The following is a 23,853-nucleotide window of genomic DNA, read 5'->3' as shown; positions in this document are numbered from 1 at the left end:
AGTGAAGATACTGTTTAAAGCTTTAAATTGGCCCAAAAAGACAAAGAGGGTGTCCCAAAACAAAACAAATACCTTCCTGTTGTTCTTCAGTCTCTTTCAGGACAGAAACAAGAAAGCCATACAGAAACTTCCCTGTATTGTGTTTCATGAGGGGTGCACTCGCCAAAAACAGAAGCGTAGTTTAAGAAGGTTTTTCTCTTTCAACTGTCCTCTTTGTTAAATACAATGTACAGTGATATGGAGTCAAACCTATCGAGAAAGTGAGCTGAATTATCAGTATTATTGTACACTGATCAGTCTGGTTTATGTAATATGATCCGACAGAGAATGTACTTGTATCATTTGAGACTGTTTAACAAAACAGAATAAGTGAACACATCAACAGTAAGGAATCGTTCTCAAAAAAACTATGGCCTTAGTTGCTTCCTAGCCACGCTAAGGGCATGGCTTTAGGAATTGCAATTTGTCCATCCACCACTTTGGGCTATAATACCTCAATAACTATTGTACAGATTGCTATGAAGTTGCCCTCAGGGTGAATTTTAATATCAACAGATATCAAATTTTTATATCAATATCATAAAATCATCAAAATGATGGTACAAGATGAAATTATCGTTATTCCAATACTTTGCTTTTTGTCCAAATACCTGCCAAATTGATGATATTCCCAACAGCCTCTACTGTACTTTGTGTTTAGTGCTTATTAGCAAATGTCAGCACTCAAACACACATTATCATTGTGAGCATGTTAGCATGTTGATGTTAACATTTTGATCCAAGCAGCGTTGTGCCTAAGTACAGCCTCACAGAGATGCTATCGTAGCTGTAGACTGTTAATCTTATTTATCATGTAGAAATATTGGTCTCTTATCCTTCACATAGAGGACCAGTGTGCTTCCTATCGTAGCAAATCATAACAGGCTAATAAAGGTAACATCAATGTAACTGAACCGTTGCAAAGCTGATATCCGATTCAGCAATCTTTTCGAATTCTAAAGTCGAATCATTCGTTTATTTAACAGAAAAAAACTACTACTACTACCAAGCCTGCAGGTAGAGAGAAATCTAAAACCCACAGGCAAAAAGATGTGCCATGAAAGACTACATTGAAGGTCAGGAGAGACAATGTATGCTCTACCTTCACGTAACACATACCCCCTCTGAATTTTTCCCAGCCAAAGTGACTGAAAAAAAAAAACACTGACTTTATGGCTGCGAGAATTGACTTATCAACCACCAGCCAAAATTTAGCATCATCTATTGTAAATGTCCCACTTCGGTGTTGATATTTGACTGTATGTGAGTACACACTCAGCCTTCCAGCCTGCATATAGAAAAGGAGTTGCGTATTTGTTGACACTAATTGGAGGAAGCTTTTGATGTCGGCATGGTCAGTGGGTCAGATGGAAGGGGCTGCAAGCTTTCACACTAGCCCTCGATTTTCTTCAAAGGACTTTAGAGCACCATCATTGACGTGGCTAAAGATGGGAGGGTTGTTGCCTGGGCTAAAATTAAAAAAGAACATTCCTCAACCTACAGGCTGCTGACTACAGCCTTTCTGTCAGCTCAGGCATAACAGAACATCTCACACAGCACGCGGTGCCAGTCATTACAAATCACGTATACTGTAGATTAATATACTGCTAACATACTTTAAATAAAAACGTATTGTTCCAGATCACTGAATGTGATTTTACGTCCAATAAAAATAGTATAATTTTAATGGATGGCTTTTGCAAAAAATTCAAGCAAGTTTCAAGTCGACCTTGGTCCTCTACAGAATGACAACAAATGGCTGCCTGGAGGATATCTCAATATTTTCTAAAAAAAAAAAGCACTCAAGCATGTAAAATCACTAGAAATCGTTTGAAAAAAAAAAACAACCTAGACGGAGGAACGAAAAAATCACCATAAACATCAGTGAAGGAAATGTCAATGACAAATGGGGGAATAAGCAGAAACTGAGACCGTTCATTACCAATGAATAATAAGGTTCTGTCCAATATACAGAATAATGCTAGAAAACAAACTTAATATTACTGCTGCAGTTTAAAGGAATAGTTTGACATTTTGGGAAATGCACTAATGCACTTTCTTGCCGAGGGTTTGATGAAAAGATCGATGCCACTCTCATGTTTGTATGCTAAACATGAAGCTATTGCCAGCAGCTGGTTAGCTTAGCACAAACAGGGAAACAGATAGCCCGGGTCTGTCTGAAGGTAACAAATCCACCTATCTGCACATCTAAAGTGCTGTAATTAACATGTTATATTTTGGTATTTTGACTTTGCCCAGCCAAGGAATAATCACACAACGCCCTTGTAAAACCACAACATGTATTTAGACTTTATTTTTGTACCGATTAAGCAGGATATGGCAATTTAATTTGTAAACCTTAGATGTGCGGATAGGTGGATTGTGTTACCTAGAGACAGAAACAGGCTATCTGTTTTTTTCCAGTCTTTGCGCTAAGCTGCGCGAACCAAGGGCTGGATAATTAACTCGTTATGACTAGTGTGTTTAATCCCTACAAAAAACAAAAATGTAAAAACGACATGTTGTGGTATTACAGGGGGTAATATGCTGTTTTTATGATTTGACTTAACTGAACTGACCCTTTGAGAAGAAATTCAGTGGAATTTCTTCCACTACATTTCTTCCCCTGAATGCGTAATTCTTCTATAAGAATTACACAGGCGTTGTTCTCCAGAACTGATCAAACCAACCACGGTATGTCCTTTATTACGTACGTCCAGGAAATGTAAAGGAAAATGAATTATTATTTGTTTGCCCACTAGGCAGATAAAGATAATGCAGCCACCGACTCCCTCAAATCCCACTGGAAAACAGGCCAAGGCAATGTGACTTTCGTAGTACATCCGTGCTATAATACACCATGTACTTGACAAAGATCCATTGTGAAGAGAATTCAGTATACTCCCATTTAAAGAAGGCCCTTTTTAGACCAGCCACGAAACAAATGAGATAACGTATCAATCTCTGTCCTCTCTACTTTTCACAATGGCCTATTGACTCTAGGAAACTAGAGGGTAAACTAGAGGGTCAAGTGTTACCGCCCTCGCCTTCCTCAATCATATTAAATACTATAGCTTCCTATATTATGCTGAAAAAAAAAAAATCATAGAGCTTCTTGCTTATATAATTCTGAATTCTGAATTACAAGTCCTGTTATTTATTACTGGTTGCATGTGGATATCACATCTCTACTGTATGTCCCTGTGGATGAGTTTGTTTAATAAGAAAAATAAAAAAAACAAAACAAAACAGGAGAGTAGAAGAGAAATGATACAGCAATATGAAATTCAACTGAACTGAATGCAGCACTAATAGATGAACTCAGAGAGAGAAAAGAAAAAGCACAGAGGTCATTCGAGACGGCTGACATAACGCCACGGAGAAAGGCTAGCATGACCTCTGTCACTGTTCAAGGCGGGGGGCAACAAATCTCTAAATAGAGGTATTCAGTGGTGCCATCATCAGTGCCTCCCGCCCAGGCACCTTCAGGAACAAAGGTCCCTGTTCAGCTAGCGGAGCCACGGGATGACAGCATACTGCTGTCCCCTGTCTGGTAGTGTCACTGACAAGAGACACCCACCCAGCAGTTCAGGGTCAGCCCTCTCACCAGTGAGAAATCGGAAAGAACTAGTAGTGTAAGTTTATTGCGAGTAAGAATATTGAGAGCTACTGGAAACCGCAGTCGGATTGCTTGTATGCCTCAGTGTACTTTTACAATCAGGATGATTCTGAATCCGACTTTTGAGGTGCTGATTGGGTTGTTGCCCAGTAGCAAAGCCTTAATCGTCATTTACATGAGATGTGATTTTCCTTTCGACTACGTTTCCCCTGTCTACCTACTGCAGTGTCATAGCCCTGCGAGGTCTGCGAGGCATCACTGCAGCACTGGCAGTACTGCATGTGTCAAACACTATGGCAAAATATATATATATATATATATACCTACATAACTCTATATATATATAGAGTTAAGTTTATAGTGCTCTAAATTTACATTTAGTAGGAGGTTCAAATTCCCACAATGTCTACAATGTCATCCTCTTTACATCTGCTGTTAGCACATACAAGCTACTCACCCTCAGCATGTATAGGATGTGAATAAAGGGCTCAAAAGGTTTGTGAAAGAGAATTTCCAGTGACACAGCTCAATGAGAACATTTTCAAACCTTTAAAGACTGAGTTTTGTGAACAGCCCGAAGCAGCCGTTGGAGATGTGCAGTTTTGCTTTGTAATGGAAGCATGATATGCAAGACTCTATAGCAGTCAGAGCACCTGGCACTACGCTTATCTTACCTCATGTAGCATCGTCTGCGCAGCAAATACTAAGTATGCAGTTCCCCATCGTGGCCATTGTCTGAGGTGTCCGACAAAAAGGCTACCTGATGGAGACTGCCACCTAGTGGAAAAACAGTTTGCCACCCATCAGCTATTTTCAGTTGATCTAAGTGATGCAGAAATTCTATAAATCCCACCAAAAGATAGATCAGGCACATTTCAATCGTCACTGCTACTTGTAGACCCCATCATTTGCTTATGTGTTCATCTTTTTTATAATCTGTCAATTCCCATTTATGTCACCTGGGTTGGCCATTATTATAGACACAACTTTCAACATGAAAGCCTCCATAATGACTAGAGCTGACTCAACTGACAAGCTTCACAAAGGAAGAATTTTTTGCAAGGATGCTTTATTGCATTGTATGCACTGAGAAGTGTTAAAGTAGCAACTGAGAGTCAATGTACCAGACTTGTAAACTGTTCAACAGTGACTGAAACTTTTATATTCAAGAATATTTCAAACCTGTGGGCCCCTGCTCAAAATTCAATGCTTCAGATTGATGAGTGCAATGAGGACAGAAGTTTAAAAATCACCACCGACAAGGTTTTATTCAATCACATGAAAATCTTGAGATTCTCAGATGGGAAAAAAAAAATTAGTCAATGCACTACAAATATTTTATGTTACATTGATAAGGTCATTCATCCGCTGTGACTCAGACACTGACTGTGCCCCACCAAACAAACATGAACATCTTTGCCATATTCTTCACATCCAACTCTCAAATCTATCAAAATATGCTTTGCACATTACAGTAAAACTTGGCATCTAAAGCAAACTAAATGACAAACAAAATAAAAACAAAAAAAAACATTTATGGATACAAGTGTATTATTTTTTTTTGCTTTTTTTTACAAAAGGTAAAATGAAATCATACAAACTGTTTAAATTTACACAATGTATCTGACAAAGACGCGCATATTTTTCACAGCAAACTTGTTTGCCAGACCCATTCCATTTTACTCCTTCGGAAAAGCAAGTAAGCTAATGAGGGCAAGGGGTGCAGGTTTGCATTTGGGACATTCAGTACTCACATGTAGTACTTGAGCTGAGAAGGTCAAAAGTACCATTCTGGCACACAAGGAACGGGAAGGTTGAGGGATCTAAATAAAGGGCTAAAATGCCCGTTAACAGTTAAATATATATCAGTGACGCTTTCTGGAATGTCCAAAAGCTCTGAAGATTGATGAAACCAGAGTCCATTCAAAAAGTAAAACAGACTAAGGATTTAGTCATCAAACTTGATTTTCTTCCCCTGGGGTTTGGCTCCAAATCCACCGCCACCTCTTCCACCTAAAATGAAAACAAAGGCAACTCAGTTATGCTTTATCCCAGAAGGGCAAGATTTGCTTTTCTGTGCAAAATTATATCCAAGTCTGATGTCATGAACATGCAGTAAAGTTAGCTGCTATTAGCCTCTTAACTTTTGCATTGGTATTGACAGCTGTGTTTTGATCATTTTGTTCTAAAAAACACTTCCTGCTTACAGATCTAACCTTTTATTTCACCACTTTAGCCACTGCTTTGTGGTGAAAATTTGCTAACTTCTAATGCATTTGCATCCTAAAATACAACAACAATCTCCTTTACCTCCAAAGCCACCACGTCCGCCTCCACGTCCACCTCCACGAGGGCCTCCCCTTCCTCCTCCTCTACCACCACCGCCGCGACCGCCAAATCCGCCACGACCTCCTCTGCCCCCACCACGGCCGCCAAATCCGCCACCGCCTCGTCCTCCACGGAAGCCACCTTCACCCTTGGGCTTGGCATAGTCCAGGGTCACCTTGCTACCATCGATCTCACCGTCCTCCATGGCCTCCTTGGCTGCCTTGCAGTCCTCCTCATTGTCGAAGTCCACGAAGCCAAAGCTGCAGGGCAAAAGAGGGCTTACTTATCTTTCATCAAAAGTAATGTGGAAACTTTTGATTTCAGTCACCAAAAACAGCCATTCCTACTATAATAGTGCTGTGTCCTGCAGCTAAAAATAACATTTAAAAACTGATTGGTTTAAATAATCAGATCAAATTGGAAAACTGATTAAACCCTTGACATAAGAAAATAAGATTGCCTGTCACAATACTTTAAGTTCCACATCAGTCATATTGTGTTGCTTTGTTTCACATCAGACATGGGCAACTGCCACTAAGATAGCTGCTCGTTTAACTGAGTTTGCTCTACTTCTCATGCGAATACGTACACTGTCGCTAGTGGACAGAGCGGTGCTCACGAGAAGCATGAGCAGCCAGGGGGAAGATTTCCAACTCTCCAGACTTACCCTTTTGATGAGCCTGTGTCTCTGTCTGTGACTATCCTGGCTGCTACGGCGCCATCAAACGCATCTTTAAGGGTGTGATCTGTCGTGTCCTCAGAGAGACCCTTGACAAAGAGGGTTTTTGTTGGACCTGGGCGAAGAGAAGCTATCATTAAAATCTACAACTTTCATGGCTCAATTTGATCTTATCCAACAGAAATTGTATTCAGACAAATACTTCAATAAGCTTAAGTCTCATAAACAGACCAGATCAGGACTTGACTATCTTTGAATCATCACTGAATTTCAGGAGGTCAAGTTTTCATCAAATCTGGCCAAGTGAATTTGAGATATTATTCAAACAGACCACTGTTCAGTTTCACATCGGTCCAATTTGAAGACCTACCTGAGTTTCCTCTTCCCCCATCTCTGCCACCGCTGTTCTGGCTGTACTCCAGTCGGACCGAGCGGCCTTCGATGTCTGTGTTGTTGAGGTTCTCCAGGGCTTCCTTAGCATCATCTGTGCTCTCAAACTCTACAAAAGCAAAACTAAAGGAAAGATGCATAACATTAGGAAAGGGTGAACACAGTCATCTGAAAGAAAAAAAAAAATTGCTTGGAAAAAAGTTTAACCACAGTAGAACTTTGTCTTAATTTGTTTACCAAAGCAGATGATATTCCTTTCCTGCTCAAAAACACGCAAGTACAATATCCCTTACTGATCTAATGCCATTGTCAAATGACTCCTAAATTAGACCTTTCTAGTTGTTTCACAGCAGACATCGGCGACACCCGTATGAGAGTTCGCCAAGCTTGTACTACCTGTGTATTGGCTCTGCTTCTCGTGCGAATCCATACAGAATCATGGGTGAGATTAAGAGGAGCTCATGAGAAGGTGTAGCAGTTTGAGATTTAATGTTCAGTTTAACAGATGAAAATCCAATTGTCTTTAAATATCCACAAGAGGATAGAAAGTCATCCTTGGACTTAGAATGCTTTACCACTCAATACAGTTGCTATATGCCACGCAGATACTTACCCTTTGGCTCTGCCATCTTTCTGTGGAATCCTTATGGACACAGCCTTCTCGAATGTGGATTGTAAGACTTCCTCTGTGGCACTGAAAGCGAGATTATTCACCACCAGTGTTTTACTGGCTCCTCCTGTCGCTACAGGCAGAGAAGGAAGGAGACTAGTGAGACAATTATGAAGATGACTGACCATTTTATATCCTCTCTTATCCTGGACCAGATTAATATTTGACCGTCTTGAAGATCTTTACCTGCCACCCTTGCGCCTTTCTGACTCTTTTCTCCAACATAATCAATCATGATGGACCTCCCCTGTACGTCAGCTCCCTGGGCCTCTTCCAGCATTTTCTCTGCTTCAGCCTCAGTTTTAAACTCTATGTAGGCAATGCTGTCAACGGAGAAGGGAAGATTACTTGTCTAGAACAACACACTGGTGGACAACTGATTTCCCACAACCTATAGCCTCAAGATAAATCAGTTTCCTACACAGTCTAGGATTCTCATAAGGTTAGCTTGTAGGACTCACATGGAGCTTTCTTGTGTTTTGTCATACTTCCCCTTAGTGGTGTCATCTGGACTACAAAAAGTAAAAAGTTACACATGCTGGCTTGTCCTTACCCCCTGTTAGAACCATTCTGGCCTGGAGGTAACCTGACATCAACCGCATCTTCAAAGACTTCCCTCAGGTCATCAGCCGTCGCAGAGAAGGGAAGGTTTTTTACAAACAGTGTCCGGGCATCCCTCTCTGTGGGACAAATGTCAATGTCAGCGTGGGTATTGGGACTAACTTTTCAATATTCTGGGACATTTTTATAAAGGCCAAAGCTGACGGGTTGGAAAAGCACCAGCTCTATTATTATTTTATTTTATTTTTTTAAATTCCAGATGTGCACAGGAAGTTTGATGGAGTCATTTACCTTTCTTGCCCTCCTGTGAGCTGTCTTTGCTACGGGCCTTGTCCAACTTCAGCTCCTGACCCATGACCTTTTTGCCATTGAGCTCCAGTGCCTTTTGCATGTCCTCCTCAGATGCAAAGTCCACATAGCCAAATTTCCTGCCGAGGCACATCAGGGAGGAACAATTAGACATTTGGCTTAAAAAGAGAAAAAAAACCCCAAGAACCTGCTTAAAGAAGAGTTTCAAAAGCACTGACTTGGGCATCATCTGCAGAGCTTTTCTCCATTTTGGTTGGTTTCATTTAGTCTTCAACATGAATTGACAGAAAATATCAGAATGTACCAGCCAATTTTTTTTTACTTTGAATGTATTTGAAGTATTAAAACTTATTTTTTATGTAAATGAACCGTATCTGCATCTAAATTTCCTGGATGACTTCAGAGCCTACGGCAGACAATGCAGATACTGACCTACTTTAAAAGAACAGCAATAAAAAGTAACAGATCCACACTTACTAACAATGGCACTGGATCTGTACCTGTATTTGACAAAATCTTGGGTTTAGGTATTGGAATTGATACCGGGAGAGACAAAGTTTGACTGATACACCCTAAATAGTTTTCCAATGCCATTTCTGTCCATACCCTACCCATACCCTTGGTCTGTACAAGGAAGCTCGAGTATCTATGCTCACACATTAAAAACATGAGTTTCAACAAAAAACTGCATGGACTGTCATTTCTGAGAAAATGCGCAGAGGCAAAACCTCTTGACTCCAGAAAATATCATTGAAAGGCATGAGTGTCATAGCGATTGAGGATAGAACCAGCAGACGATGCCACACACCGGTACCGAAGACATAGCGCTATATTCGCTTTTCCTCCGTACATAACACACATGAGTACTTAACAACCACATGTATGCCAAGAAATGGAGGGTATTTATGTAGTTTTTTAAAATAATTGCTTACTTGGATCCTCCTAACCGGACATCAGCAACCTCAAGGCTGTTCTTTGTGAAGAATTTCCTCAGGGATGATTTGATTTCTTCAAAGTCTTTGTTGGAGTTCAAGTTTCCAACGAACAGACAGAACCCTGGCAAATGGGAGAGTAAAGATCCACTGAGTTTTATTGTGTGTGTCAAATTCTATCAATTGTATCAATGGTATCATACAGATTCAGAATAATAAGGTGACATCACACATCAGTATTAAGTCCCTTGTTTATCATCATAATAAAACACTGACATTTGATTGATGGGGCCAGTGCAGTTATTCTTACCTTCGCCTTCTGACTTTGCCTTTTTTGCCGGAGGTGTGTCCTTCTTGCTCTCTGCCTTCCTCTTTCCAGGGGTCACTGGCGCTTCTGCTGAGACAAGAGTTTTGCATAATTTCATTCAAAGATAGCCATCCAGCAAAAGAATGTCTGGAACAAACAAATTGTGTTGACACTTTGGGAATGAAGGCTTTTACCATAACTATGCTTCATGTGTCATGCATCTATGTTGGTCTCATTTTAGAACACACAGTGTAAAGTGCCTAAAATATGTGCACTGATTGATTGAATGCATCTATTCATGTAGCATTTGTCATTTGCCCTTTATATTGTTTTTCAATATTCTTCACTCAGGAGTCATTCAGCGGTGGGATGGGGGGCAGTGACACACCAATGTAGAAGTAGCATAAATATATTAATTTTTTTTTATTCTAAAAACCTGTTTCCATTTGCCATCAACAGATCCTACGTCAGTCACATTTTAAATGCAATTTCTGCTTCTCACATATGGACTTTCTAATTTTTTTAAATTCAAAAATGGAACACGGATGAGTATTTAAAATGCGCCTTTAAACAAATGATTTGAAATCTACTTGACACTGACGTATGGCACGTCTGAAAAATATTTAACTGTTAGCTTGACTTAGCAAGTTTTGCAAGTGACCCATATTCAATTTTTCTATCATCAAAACTCACCCTCTTGATCGTCATCATCTTCATCGTCGTCCTCCTCCTCTGACTCCTCCTTAGCCTTGACCATGCCTGCTTTCTTTGCCTTTGTGGCTGGTGGAGCAGGAGTGGTGTCCATCTCCTCTTCAGAGTCTGAAAAGCAGACACATTGTCAAGAATTCTCTCAAGATGGTCATTGTGACCTAATTCAAACCTATGACGACCTGCATCAGACATATAAAAAGGTGACATCATACATGATCAGTATTAAGTCCCTTGTTGATCATCATACAGCTATTACTGTGGTTTCAAAGCCAGCAACTCCACACTGACTTATCACAAATTTAAAAAAAAAAATCAAAGGCTCAGTCTAACCATCTTCATCATCGTCATCGTCAGATGCCTCTTTAGCAGGCTGGGCCTTTGCAGCTTGTTTGGCAGCTGGCTTAGCTGGGGTAGCCTTCTTGGGAGCTGGGGCCTCTTCTTCTGAATCTTCGTCGTCATCATCAGAGGACTCCTTTGCAGGTTGGGCCTTCACTGGGGGCTTGGCAGCAAGCTTGGCAGCAGGCTTGGCTGCTTTTTTGGGTGGTGGGGCCTCTTCTTCGGACTCATCTGGACACAATACGCACATTAACAACATGAGTTTTAGCAAAAACCGCATGGTATTTCATCATTGAGAAAAATCAGCAGAAGTAAAACCTCTTTAGACTCCACCAAATGCCATTAAAGGCATGAATGTCACAGCGATTGAGGATAGAACCGGCAGACGATGCAACACACCGGTACCGAAGACATAGCACTGCATTCACTTTTCCTCCGTACATAACACACATGTGTACTTCACCACCACAAGTATGCCAAGAAATGGAGGGTATGCGGTCATTTTAACTTAGGATGCAAAAATTTGAGTTGAAATGATTTAATCTATTTCTACTATACAACACAAAGACTAGGTTAATACTAAAATCTTTCAAGTTGTTAAAGTAAATATTAACCAGTTTTACAACATCTTACCATCATCATCATCCTCATCATCATCTGACTCCTCAGCCTTTGCAGGGGCTGCCTTGGCTGGTGTGGATTTAGCTGCTGTTGCTTTTGCAGGGGTCTTCTTTGGTGGGGGGGCCTCCTCTTCAGACTCCTCCTCTGTAGATTGAGTGATAGAGCACTCAATTACAAACTTTTATATTCAATTGAAGATGTAGGATAAATACACATTTGTGGTCAGCGAGAATATGCAAAATATGTTGTCTGACCTCACTGTGTCCCTTCTGCATACTTTCATTGAATATCGGTCTTAGGCTACTCGATTTAAGTGTGAAAGGGTGGGAATGTGCCTTTATAGTATTAAAGGTTTAGAAAATATACAATAAGATGGAGGTTTAGATTGTGATTATCTCAGGTTTAGCAACTGTGTACAAAACTACAGCTGCAGACCAGTGTCTAACATTAAGGGCAACAATCAGGTATAAATCCTGTAAACCCAGTTGCCGAGTTTCCCGCAAGAGATGCACTGACCCCACTTGTTTTCTAGATAAAGACCAAATGTCAAATTCAGGACTTTAATGTACATCCCACTGTGTGGAACTCAGTCATTCTTCCTTGTGCACTTTAACATGATGTTGTAACGAGCAGTCAACATTAAATATAAGTGATGCTAATACATCAACATTCTTTATACTTGTGCAATCTATATATTTTTCTACAGGAATTAATATTGCATTTTTACAATGAAATAATGACAGTTTATTTGAAATATCTGAGGAAGTGGACCAACGGAGTGTATATTTAATTATTTAGAGTGGATAAAGCTTTCATATTCAGAGGTAGCCTCATGAATGCAATGCTACATTTCAGCTGACTCAGATTCTCAGAATCACACCAGCAGATATGGCAGCACTGAGCACAAATCCTATAGTTTCACTTACGTGATATGAAACTCATTTGATGATCATGTGACATTTGAAAAAGATTTAAAAAAAAAAAAAAAAAAAACCCACATTTTTCGCTATTGCATCCAAATCAAAGTATGTGTCTCCAATTTCACTGCTTACCAGAATCCTCATCCTCGTCATCATCATCATCTTCACTTTCTGCTTTTTTGGCAGCAGTGCCATTTTTAACAACTGGGGTGGCTTTAGCTGGCGTGGCTTTCTTCACCACTTTAGGTGGAGGAGTCTGTAATAAATTAATATTAAAAAAACAACACATTATTGACTTTTTAAGTTACTTCAGATGTGCAGAAATACCCACAAAATCTTAATAACTATGATAAACTCAAATATTTTGTACCTCTTCTTCCTCATCACTGCTTTCTTCTTCACTAGATTCCTCCTCCACTTCTTTAGGGGGTGGGGGGGCCTTTTTCTTCTGAGTTGCTTGCTTATTTGCTGCCTGCAAGAAGAGGGATAAATTATTCAGAGTTAATTTCATAAAATTATGCTTGCACTTGTCAAAGCACAAGTTTAGCTACAAAATCTAGAGATATGGTACTCCAGGCATTCTGCTTCAGATTGTTTGCTTTTGGGGGGGGGGGGGTCACACCATGTGGTACTTTAAAAGGGAAGAACACCAAAACCCTCCACAAAAATTAAAATTGTAATCATTCTGCCAAACATTTACACGGGTTACTCATGAGCCAGGTTTAGTGAGATCGGTGTCCCGATGGTTATCCGAGTTTGATTTTTCACCTCGTGTGTCACTCAGATCAGGCGCACACCCCACGTGGAGCTCGGGAGGTGGGGAAGCTAGCATGTTGGCTAATTTTACCGTTTGCAGACGACCTTATAAAACACACGACGACATCAGAAAGAAGGTCAATGGGTTCTGATTCAAACCACTGACGCCCGTTAAAAACACGGGCAACCATAATTAGTAAGCTAACATCTCGAAGGAAATAAGACTCAGCTCTGCATTTATACTGCTAACCACCGTGCTAATGCTAACAGTAAACCAACTAAATGTTACTTAGTATAATATAAACCCTCCCGGCCTTCCAGCAGTTATCTACAAATTGTTAAAATTAATTCGTTTAATTAACCCTCTTTTCTATGGATCTCCAAATTCCGTGCTTAAAAATCGAGAACGCGCATGATTGCCATCTTGAGTGGTCGATTAGCCTTAGCAGGCCAGAAAACCATCAGGAAAGCACAAACATGGCTGATCTCGACCGAGAAGAAAAGGTTTAGTGAGAGTGCAGTTTCCCCATACAGATTCGACCAAGCAGACTCTTACAGAAACGGTGCAATTAAATAACAGCAAGCACGAGTCGCAGGACGTGAGGCGACATTTTCCGCCGGTGTCAGTTTCTCCGCTCTTCCCACAAACGCAGTAACTTTCTCCGCGAAGGCCTCACGCAGAAACACAGCTTAATTTCTACCACGAACGCACGCGCTCTCACGGTAAAACGGACGTCGTTTTATGTCTTACCTTTGCTAACTTCACCATGGTGTTGTCGTGTGTTTCGGCGAAACACGATGAACTGGACGTTTGGAGACAAGTAACGAAACGGCTAACGCATGCACGTGGCTCGGCCGACTCGGTGGGACATTGGACAGGAAAGACAGACGAGTCTAAGACGCGCTCCTTACTCTCCGGCTCTGCGCGCTCACGCCGACCCGCCCACATGACTGCGCCGACCAATCACAAGTTTGGGTATTTGCATCGTGCCCGTGCCTCGCCTCCTCAGTCGAGCGACGTGGGCTTATTACTGCCCAATAGACAACCGATTAATTGTTAACTACGCTTATGGACGCGTACATGGAATACATAAGGTACTGTATTATTGCCGATGCTCCTGTGAAATATCGTTTTACTCCTTAAAAAAAAAAGAATTGAACAAGAAATAGTCTAAATTAATGTGATAATGATCGACGTTTAACCTTAAATAAAGACATTTTCATAGACGTTACACTCGCATTTGTAGTACGTAGCGTCTTTATGTCCCATGCAGCTGTTTATATGAACCACGTGGTCGGGGCCAGCTGCCAGCAACCATCTACCGCACGTGTTGCCTACCATGCGGAGCGCTGCGCTACCAGATGCAATATTAGCGGAAATACCACGATAAACAGGATACAGCAGTGGTATAACGTCGCTAAGTACACTTAATCAAGTACTTAACGAATTTGAGGTGCTATTTTATTCCAGTACTTCCATTTTGTGCTGCTGTATACTTATAATTCTATGAGGAAGACACTGAACTATTTGCTGTTTTTTTCAACATTCATTTGCCATAAAGTTACCAGTTATTTTGCAAATACATATGTTCCATATCGTCATAAAATATATCACATTGTTCATGTTTAGTCGAAACTACTAAACAGTATAAACTAGATAAAATATACTTCCACCTACAACAATAAAATACACATTTACATTAAGGCACCAGTAACACATTCTGAAATAATATAAGAACATAATACTGTCAAAGGCCTTTGCTCATAATGAGTATTTTTACTTTTAAGTCAATTTTGCTAATAATACTTCTATACTTGTGCTTTAGTAAAATTCAAATGCAGGACTTTAACTTTATAGTATCAGTACTTTTACTCCAGCAAAATATTATGAGATATTCTTCCATCATTGATTAAACAAAGTGCACAAAGATAAGGTAATGGGTTTTGTGTCATATGTCTGGGCTCACTGACAGACAACTGACTGGTTGAATCATGATCATCAGACCATTTCATATTTTATTTGGCCATCTATTTATCTATCTATCTATCTATCTATCTATTTATCTATCTATCTATCTATCTATCTATCTGGCTGTCTATCTATCTATCTATCTATCTATCTATTTATCTATCTATCTATGTGTGTGTTTATGTGTACAAGGTATGAAGTACTCCAGTCAGCCAGTTGATTCCCAGGGGACATAAGCAGCTTATTTGAGTAATTAATCCTCAACACCACACAGAGGCAGCATTGCATTTTACATCCCTCACTTATTTCACAAAGCACTGGGTAGAGAAAACCCTTCCATCCCCACCAACACATCTCTTTAATTGTATATATTACTGGAGTCCCACAGCGAGATAAGCCTGCCACCAATTTATAATGTAGGACAATGATGATAATAAAGTTCGTATATATATAGAGTTTTGTGCCATGAAAACAAGTTGAAATTACTGGTCATGAACTGATGGTATGGGAGTTCCTCCAAAAGAGAACAGGTGTGTACTAATTCACCATTAAAGCATGTGTAGAATTAGTTTAACTCAATTATGTTAAAAATATAATATCATTGTCTCTTTGTAATGATTTTTCACTCTGTGATAGGATGATAAGCACAGGCAAAATGAATACCATAAAACGTTTATGCTTTCACTTTTTGGGACCCTGATGTTGTGCCTTCTTGCTCGCTGACGTGGTTTGCTGGGACATACAAACAGAGCAGAGCCATCATCGATGTTATTACTTACATCTGTGTTCAATGACAAGTCAAAACATCTGCTGTGAAAAAGGTCTGTCCAACCTTCTGGCGAAGATGCTTCTCAGCACTACATGCATCTACTCTCCTATGCTCATGCATACGAGAACATGCATTCCTCACAATGTCTTCACAACATTTTAGTCCTTATCGCTACTTAATTTCCTCGTCTTTTGTCCGCTGTTTCAATGCAAATTATTAAATAAGTAACTATTTACAATAAGCTGTGGATTGAACCTTTCTTTACATAATGACACACACACACACACACACACAGGGTATGGTATTTTTCTAAGAGAAATACCTGAGTAAAACAATCTCATCGTAGATTGGGTGATTAGAAGAAACTATGATCCTTATGGGGAAATTTGATTGGTTGTTGCAGCAAGCAGTATTGGAAAGTCACATATTTACAGAGTTACAGCAACAGCAGCAGTGTGTTCCAGCATTTCAATTCCCTTACATTTCAGTGTTTTTACTTGATATGAAAATTAATCCCCGTTTTCGGTATGTGAGTTGTATTCCTCCTGGCTATGCGACACAGCATCTGTTCTCGGAGTCCCGTCGCCTTCATGCGTTTAATTACTGTGTTCTTGCTGTCTCTCAAATGAACAATGCTGAATTTCCAAGACGAACAACGCAATTCTCCTCCTCAAATTCCCTTCTACCCACCCTGTCTGCACCTGCTATTCACTGCTGTTTTCAGGGATGGATTAAATTGAGCGAATCCAATGAATAGAAAGCACATAGAGGGAAATAGAGGCATCGAGGGATTTTAGGTCAGAAGGGATTTCCTTTATCACAGGAAAATACACATTTATTTCTGGGTAAGATATAGATACACAGGTAAATCCTTGGGAATGTTTCTTAAAATGTCGATATTTTGTGCCAGTGTCCGCAACCTTACTAATAGAGCCAAATACTTGAAACAAATCTGCCGTTATGTGTTTATTTACTGCAGTAGTTCTAGAAATTCCAAAAAGAACAGCAGCCAGTCAACGTATCTTCATTTCCGGCTGGCAGGTGGGGTGGCCAAGATAACAGAAACACATAAACATCTCAAAGTAGGCAATGAGGAGTAGATCAACCTATTGTCTTTAGAGCACTTTCATTCTCTCTCCTAGACTTCGCGATACAGGGAAATTTTCTTTTTCAAGAAGGAATATCTTTAGTTCTGCGAGTTATAAAGGAATTTGAACTATCTGCACGCTCAGCCCACGAACTTGCTATTAGGGTTCAGACATAATAAACTGACAACATCAAATTTGTTTAAGGTACATTTTATAAAACAATGCAGCCCTAATTTCTTTAAAAACATGGTTCAGAATAATCTGGGGTATTTTTAAAAAGGCAATGATAGAAAGAGAATCATAGTTTTGGAAAACTGAAGAAGTTTGTTTTAAAAGTGATTTTTGATGGCAAAATTAAAAAATTTATGGCTAAAGATGCTTCAGCATTGAAAGAAGGGTCTTAAAAATCTCACCAAAGAGGGTTTTGTTGTGGCTTCAGTGGCCGAGGAAACATTGGGAGAAACCAGTCCTATAACATTTTGCCCATATACCTTCCGTTATGTAACCATTCAGAGCAACCGTCAGACTTCCTAGCTCCTAAGAGACATTAGAGACTTTATAGCTCCTAAGAGACTCCCTGACAAGGTTATTTAACTGTGTACACTGGCTTTTGGTGCAAACCTTTTATGAATTCAACAGTTATCCGTTTAACAAAGCTCAGAACGTGGAGCAGTGGTGCTGAGTTAGTGCTGTTGGGTATATTTTTAGCAACTATCCTGTTCAGTGTATGCCCTTCTCTGTCGGTGGGCTTCAGCTTGTGAAATGCTTGTATCCATGTTTGACAGGTCTTGTCATGATTGCCCACATTGCTTCCTTTCTTTTCTCTGTTTTTTTTGACTGACTAGATGAGCTGTGTGTGTGTGTGTGTTGTGTGTGTGTGTGTGTGTGTGTGTGTTGCCTTCGTGTTTTTCAATATAAATGTAGCACTTAGCTTCGATTGTCACAGTCAGATAACCAGTCTGTACTGAGCAATTTCAGCTCTATTTTTGTTCTTTTCGATTAATACAACATCACGTGCTTGTATGTGGTGTGTGTGTTTAAGTTCGATAAATTTGAGACTCCCACATTACATAAAATGGCTTCTCGTGTCTTGTTTGTCAGTGACCCCTAACAAGAGAGAGACGTGCTAATCATAATAAATTGCAGTTTCATATATAAAACCCTGTGGATAAAGAATCACTGCTGCAATATTATGAAGATTTTCCTTTGTGTTCCTCAGCACAAGGGACAAAATTAATTAGTTTTGGAAATAGTCACCAACTGATTATTATTACCAACCTTTACAAATGTAATATTTTTTTATTAGTTTCTAGATGGTGTTTCATTTTATGCCTTTCACTTTGGAAACTTGGCATTTAGATAAATTCCATATTAATAAAAGTGTGCATTATTATACCATTGTCATAAAATTAAAAGCCGTGGAAGTTAAACGGCTTGACTTGGACCCAAGTTCCAAGAGCCACTGCAACAAAACCTGAAAACTCACTGCCTACAGAATCTCCTCGTCTCTTCCGCTTCTTCTTCTGGATCAAAAGAACTTCATGAGCATGTCGGCTTTTGAGACTCTGGCCTACTGAGTTCCTTACTACTAGATGATTGGTAATTTGGAAGTCAAGCTTTATTATACTGTTGCTCTCGGTCTAGTTCACTCGATGTCACCGTGTGACTATAAAATGTAATGGCAAACCTTTATATCTCCAGTTTCTTTGTATTGTTAGTCCGTGAATAGCTCAGTAGGCTGAGTAATTTATTTCCAAAGTGGCTTGAAACCTTGTGTGTATGGTACCTTATGTTGATTAAAGAAGCTTAAACCGTTGCTCTGCAACAACTGTGCAGCTCCAACTCTCTGAGGTCCGGGTCAAAGGCAGAAAAAAATATCTGAATTCTCCAACTTAGCCTTATCCAGAAAAATGAACTCTGATTATGGCATATGAACACGCCTATTCCATACAGTAGATGCCATTCCTCAGGTTGGCAGTTTTACTGTTAGGTGTACCCCTCTTGGTGCAGAGACTTTTATTCACTCTCCCTGACGAAATCTTTTCAAAATCTGAACTGCATAGAAATGAATGCTGGTCAAGCTGAAAACAAGGCAGCTTTTTCCTTAGCGCATGACAAGCTAATCCGGATACCATCTCTTCACCCGAAAACCGTGCAGATTCAGTTACCAGAATTTGCCGCTGTCATTGAAACATAAAACCCTGAGAAATGACAGGTAAGTGCACATGGAATGTTCTTTTTATCATTTTTTAAAACATTTACAGCTATTTGAGACAAAAGAAAAAAGTTACAAACAGAATTGACCTGCAGTTTGCGTCCATTTTCAAAATGTTACATAAATAGAACTCATATTTATAAATATCTCTTTTTTTATAAACATATAAATAGTTTTTTTTTTAAACATAAATACATTTATGCAGGGGAAGATGAAGTACATGAATGTACAGCAGCAGCAACAATATACAGCTTTGCAGTTTGTAGTTTTTACACCTTTTCCCGCCATCTTGTCGTATACATCTGTGTTTGTATCTGTTGACCATTTTGTATGGTATACATATATGTATATATGTATATATACCTGTATATTTATTATATATATATATATTTATATGAGGGTTTTGTAGCATTGTCATTTCAGTCTTTGTTTATGCTGGTCATGGTGACTTTCGTACCGAAAATCTGTCACTTGGTGAGTTTTTCTCTTTTTTTTTTTCCCCCTTCAGTTGAGAACAAACTGAACCGTTTGTTGTCCAAACCCATCGTCCAGAGATCTAGAGAAAGAGAGTAAAAAGGAGAAGTAAGGTCAGACTGAGCGTTCAGAAAAATATAATAAACGCGTTTGTTTATTCTGTGATTTTGCAGTTTTGATCTAATGCCTACTCATTAGCCTGTTATCATTCTAGGAATCTCCAAATTTACTTGTGAGTCTCATCCTCAGTTCTAATGCTCCTCATGACTCCGGACCTAACCACTCCACCTCTGACAAACCCGCGTCTAACACAGGCTTTCACATTTTTGATAAGCTGCAGCCCATGGGGAGGAAACTGGGTGTCAACTGATGAAAACACGCACACTCATAAAAGTTAGTCATAAAAATCACACTCCCCCATCAGGATTTCCCAGTTTGACACAACCAGGAAAAGTCTTCAAATGTTAGGACTAGTTGTGTGTCACCTAGCTCCTTCATTACTTTCTTCACTACCACAGCCCCTGTGTTGTTTTTGTCAAAAAAAACTTGGGTAAAATGAATGGGGTTCCCGGAAAGGTCCCGGCCACCACAGGGTGCTGTGTTTTCAAGTGTGAGTATAAATGTGTGTTCCTTCCTCCATCTCTTCCGGTCCTCTTTTTTTCTTAAACTTGATATATCCTTCTTGTTTTCTATATGAGGCAGATGGGACCATTCACGATGATGTGCATAAATACAAGAGCGGACTTCCTAAATACCGAGTGGACTGTTTCCCACACATCAGAGTGCATCAGTCTGAGTGGGCTTTCCCAGCTTTTTTTCAGGGATTCCTGTCCGAGGAGGGGAACATTGCTGCTCCCCCCCCCCGTTATGCAGCTTAACAGAAACTCGAGTATCAACTCTTCTGATACTGCAGAGTCAGTCGGACAGCTGAGGTTAATGACATTTGGTTGAATGTATTGTGCTTAATGTGACTTCTTCCATCAAATCAACTTTTGACGCAGACTGTGAATTATTCACATGACAGAATACAGCCAAGCATGGTCATCACTCTCCACTTGCTAAACTGTACACTGATGCCACTAAGGCCCTGATTTTTTTTTTCCTAAACTGGCTAAACAATGGATGCAAAGCACATAGTGTGCTGAGATGACATCAAGACAAACTTGAACATCTTTTCTTTGTTTTTCTTCCTTTCTAGCCCCCCCCCCGTTCCTTCCTTCCCTTGGTCCCTTTTCTGCATCTATACACTCGACCCATTACAGACCTGTGATAACACAGACAATGGCTTCAGCTTTTTTTCCCCTCTCACTTTCACCATCTGTATCTTCAGGCTAAAAGGAATCTTTAGATGACCATTGACAAACTGAAAACCTAAATTTAATGCATTCATCTACTTAGTTTTCCTTCTTTCTTTACTTATATCATCCAATCATTGTTTCTTCTGCCCTACCATGCTTTTGCACCATCCCTCCTACTCATTGCTCCCCTGATTGTTTCTTTTCTCCTCCTTCCCATTTTCCCACCATTCATTCGTCCAATTACTTCTGTCTTCCCATTTTCTCTTCCTTTTTTGCCATCCTGGCTCTCTTTATATATCAGTATGTCAGGTTACAGAGAATCTATCTAGGCCTGAATTGGGACTGTGATATGAAAGACCACTCACCATCGCCGCCCTGCTCCAACCCTAGCAACCCATGCCGCTGATGGTTCCTATCCTGTCCATCTTGTGTCCGAAGCAGCCGCTCCGCGACGTGGAGCCCCCTTTCTTGTTTCCCGACTTGTGTTTCCTCGTTGCGGGTTGGTCGTTAAGGAGACGAGCCCACATCCCTCTGGCACGGGTGTCCATGCGTAAATCCCGCAGTAACCGTATCCGCGAGCGCTCAGCATCTAGCCGCCTCTCCCTCTCCTCCGACTCCAGAAACTCCGCCAGCTCCTCGCCCAGCAAACTTCTAAGAGACTGGAACAAAGATTGAGAAAATAAATAATAAATCTCCCTTAGGCAAATACATTGTGCAAAGAGATATGCTTGTGATAAAACTGAAATACAGGCTTGGTGCTTGTTTGAGCAGAGCAGCCGTTTGCATAGCGTTTGATTTTGAATTGAGGAAAACCTCATATTTAAATACTTCCAAACACCATGTGCATTGGCCAAGAGGTAAAAAAAATTAATGTTTTTTTTTTTTTTTTTTTGCCATATTTACGCACGGCACTATAGGACCAACTGAGATTGATAGTGGTTCTGTCTGACCCAGAACGAAATTTCGACACGATGCTGCAGTTATTCGATTCAAACCTCGGAGGAAATCCACGCTCTGACTCTTCAGACATCGCTGTTGCCCTAAGTGGAGAGTCATGTAAGGCAGGTGCCTGTAGCGCGCTCCACTGGTCCGAACGCTGAGGCATCAACTCGCAGTCTTCCTAAATTCTAGCCGTGCAGGCTAATAACTAAAATTCTCATCTCAAATACTTATTTCTGAACTGTCGGTGTTGTGCAGTCGATTCTAGGGGCAAATTACGCACAAAACGTTCAGCTCGCTGTAGTAAAATTTTGGCAAACAATCGGAAAAGACTTATTCCAAGTTGTACCTGAATAGCGTCATTATGGAAAGTCCTGCCTTTCATTGCTTTAAAAACCTCTTTGGTTTTAATGGCTTCCGCCTAAAGGCCTTAATCTCTTTTTTTTTCTTCGGAGTGCGTTTTTTACATTACTGCGATGTGCGCGTAAATGCGAAAACTGACAAATGATGCTGGGGCGCAAAAATACGGTGGTGATGATGTCTGTCGGGGTGAGCCATCATGAAACACGCCGTCTCCTTAGAAGTAAAGTGCTAGGGGAAAAAAAAAAAAAAAATTGCTTGGAAGTTTTAGATTCAGAGAGTGGAAAAAACTGCCTTCGCTGAATTGCTAGGCACGACTGAAGTGATGAAATACGATGCGTAAAACAAACAGTCTTGGGCGCCTGAGAACAGAACAGCTGTTCACCCCTGAAGCAGCATTCAGCTCCAATCAAGGAATAGTGCGAAGCCTCAGTTCTTAGGCATTAAGAGTGTAAGTAACTTCTTCTTACCTTCTGCTGCGCCTGGGATAAAGGTTTTGCCCCCATCCTCACTGAAAGCAGGGTGACCATAAGTCCACAAGCTACCAAGTACGACAAGTTCATTTTTTGACAAGTTGTGTGTTCTTTAAGAGATTCCTCTGCGCTGGGGTTCAGAAAGAGGGTCGGCAACCGCAGCCAGTCAGCTGTTTCACGTAAGAGGCTTCAGTCCGTCCTTTACTCCAAAGCTCCTCAAGTGCTCTTCTAACTCTTTGTATTAGTCCCCACCGCTTTATAGCCAGCCCATGGTGATGTCATGACAACCTGCGTAATGGTCCTCCTTCCTCGCCAACTTCTTGTTTTCTCTACCTGCCTCTGCGCACGTCATGCCAGGGATTCATTAAATGATACAAGGTCCGGTCATCGGGGCTTTGGAGGAAACGAGATACGAGCTATGGGCTATCAGACTGCACACTTCTTTAACTTTTAGACCTCTGGCTGAGACGCGGCAGCTGAAATCGAAGGTGGTTTCAAAGGCTGCGCGTTAAGAGCCGAAGAGCGACTTTGGCAGAGAAACGACTTGAGATGCCAGCCGCCTGCCCTGCGAAACATCTTAACAAGTCATATATTCTACTGAGCGACGGAGAATAACATATTTCCTTGATGGAACTAGTTAAAACCCAAGCCGTGCCACTGGAAGTAAATGATGTAACTTGTTTTCAGAGAGGTTCCAGGAATTCACCATGATCAAGTGTGGCTTTCTTAATCTAAACACTTCCTTGGATACCTCTGAAACAAGTGAAATTAAACGGATATGTCTTTATCTCATTATAGCCCCAACATTAAAGAGAAGTGAGATTTGAACTCTCATCATGAAACTGAATGACTAGTCAAAGAATACGATTTTCTTTTTTTTCTTTTTTTTTTTTTTTGCGGTTCGATGTAGGGTTCGAAATAGGGTTGAGGTTTGTGTTGCAGCATATCCAGTATCGGACTTAAGTACCTGTGCCCCGAAGAGATAACTGGAAAACTGACTTGGTACATTCATAGTGAACTGGATCTGGTGCTTAATACGACAAACATAATTCACATTAAGCAAGGAGCCTCTTCATTAAGGAAACATCAA

The 23,853-nt window shown here is 40.4% G+C and overlaps 2 protein-coding genes and 2 non-coding genes across 6 annotated transcripts; all 4 read right to left on the bottom strand.

Annotated features, from left to right (window-relative positions):
• Positions 1-4,899: 4,899 nt before the first annotated feature.
• ncl (nucleolin) lies at positions 4,900-14,123 on the bottom strand. 3 transcript variants are annotated; one of them, XM_040129252.1, is made up of 16 exons: positions 13,930-14,123; positions 12,793-12,894; positions 12,555-12,678; positions 11,515-11,646; positions 10,876-11,112; positions 10,528-10,653; positions 9,838-9,924; positions 9,528-9,651; positions 8,578-8,714; positions 8,279-8,405; positions 7,912-8,048; positions 7,669-7,798; positions 7,036-7,178; positions 6,654-6,780; positions 5,969-6,246; positions 4,900-5,671 (listed from the first exon to the last, which is right to left on the bottom strand). In XM_040129252.1, the coding sequence occupies exons 1-16, from the start codon at positions 13,945-13,947 to the stop codon at positions 5,607-5,609; spliced, it is 2,094 nt and encodes a 697-aa protein (XP_039985186.1). In that variant the 5' UTR covers positions 13,948-14,123; the 3' UTR covers positions 4,900-5,606. The 3 variants fall into 3 exon arrangements, with proteins under 3 accessions (XP_039985186.1, XP_039985188.1, XP_039985187.1); XM_040129254.1 differs by having other exon boundaries at positions 10,876-11,109; XM_040129253.1 differs by having other exon boundaries at positions 9,838-9,921; positions 13,930-14,122.
• Positions 9,357-9,494, bottom strand: LOC120791401. The gene has a single exon (XR_005707631.1). It is a non-coding gene; the product is annotated as a small nucleolar RNA SNORA57 (small nucleolar RNA).
• Positions 11,234-11,371, bottom strand: LOC120791402. Its single transcript, XR_005707632.1, has one exon. It is a non-coding gene; the product is annotated as a small nucleolar RNA SNORA57 (small nucleolar RNA).
• Positions 14,124-19,351: 5,228 nt separating the features above from the next.
• On the bottom strand, positions 19,352-22,968 carry nppc (natriuretic peptide C). The gene is made up of 3 exons (XM_040129206.1): positions 22,761-22,968; positions 21,357-21,650; positions 19,352-19,775 (listed from the first exon to the last, which is right to left on the bottom strand). Exons 1-2 carry the CDS (start codon positions 22,851-22,853, stop codon positions 21,378-21,380), a joined length of 366 nt encoding a protein of 121 aa, XP_039985140.1. The 5' UTR covers positions 22,854-22,968; the 3' UTR covers positions 19,352-19,775; positions 21,357-21,377.
• Positions 22,969-23,853: the final 885 nt, after the last annotated feature.

The sequence above is a fragment of the Xiphias gladius genome, chromosome 6 (assembly GCF_016859285.1).
Source record: "Xiphias gladius isolate SHS-SW01 ecotype Sanya breed wild chromosome 6, ASM1685928v1, whole genome shotgun sequence".
Classification (NCBI taxonomy): Eukaryota; Metazoa; Chordata; class Actinopteri; order Istiophoriformes; family Xiphiidae; genus Xiphias; species Xiphias gladius.
The sequence above is the reverse complement of the archived record's forward strand: the minus strand, read 5'-3'. Positions and strand labels throughout refer to the sequence as shown.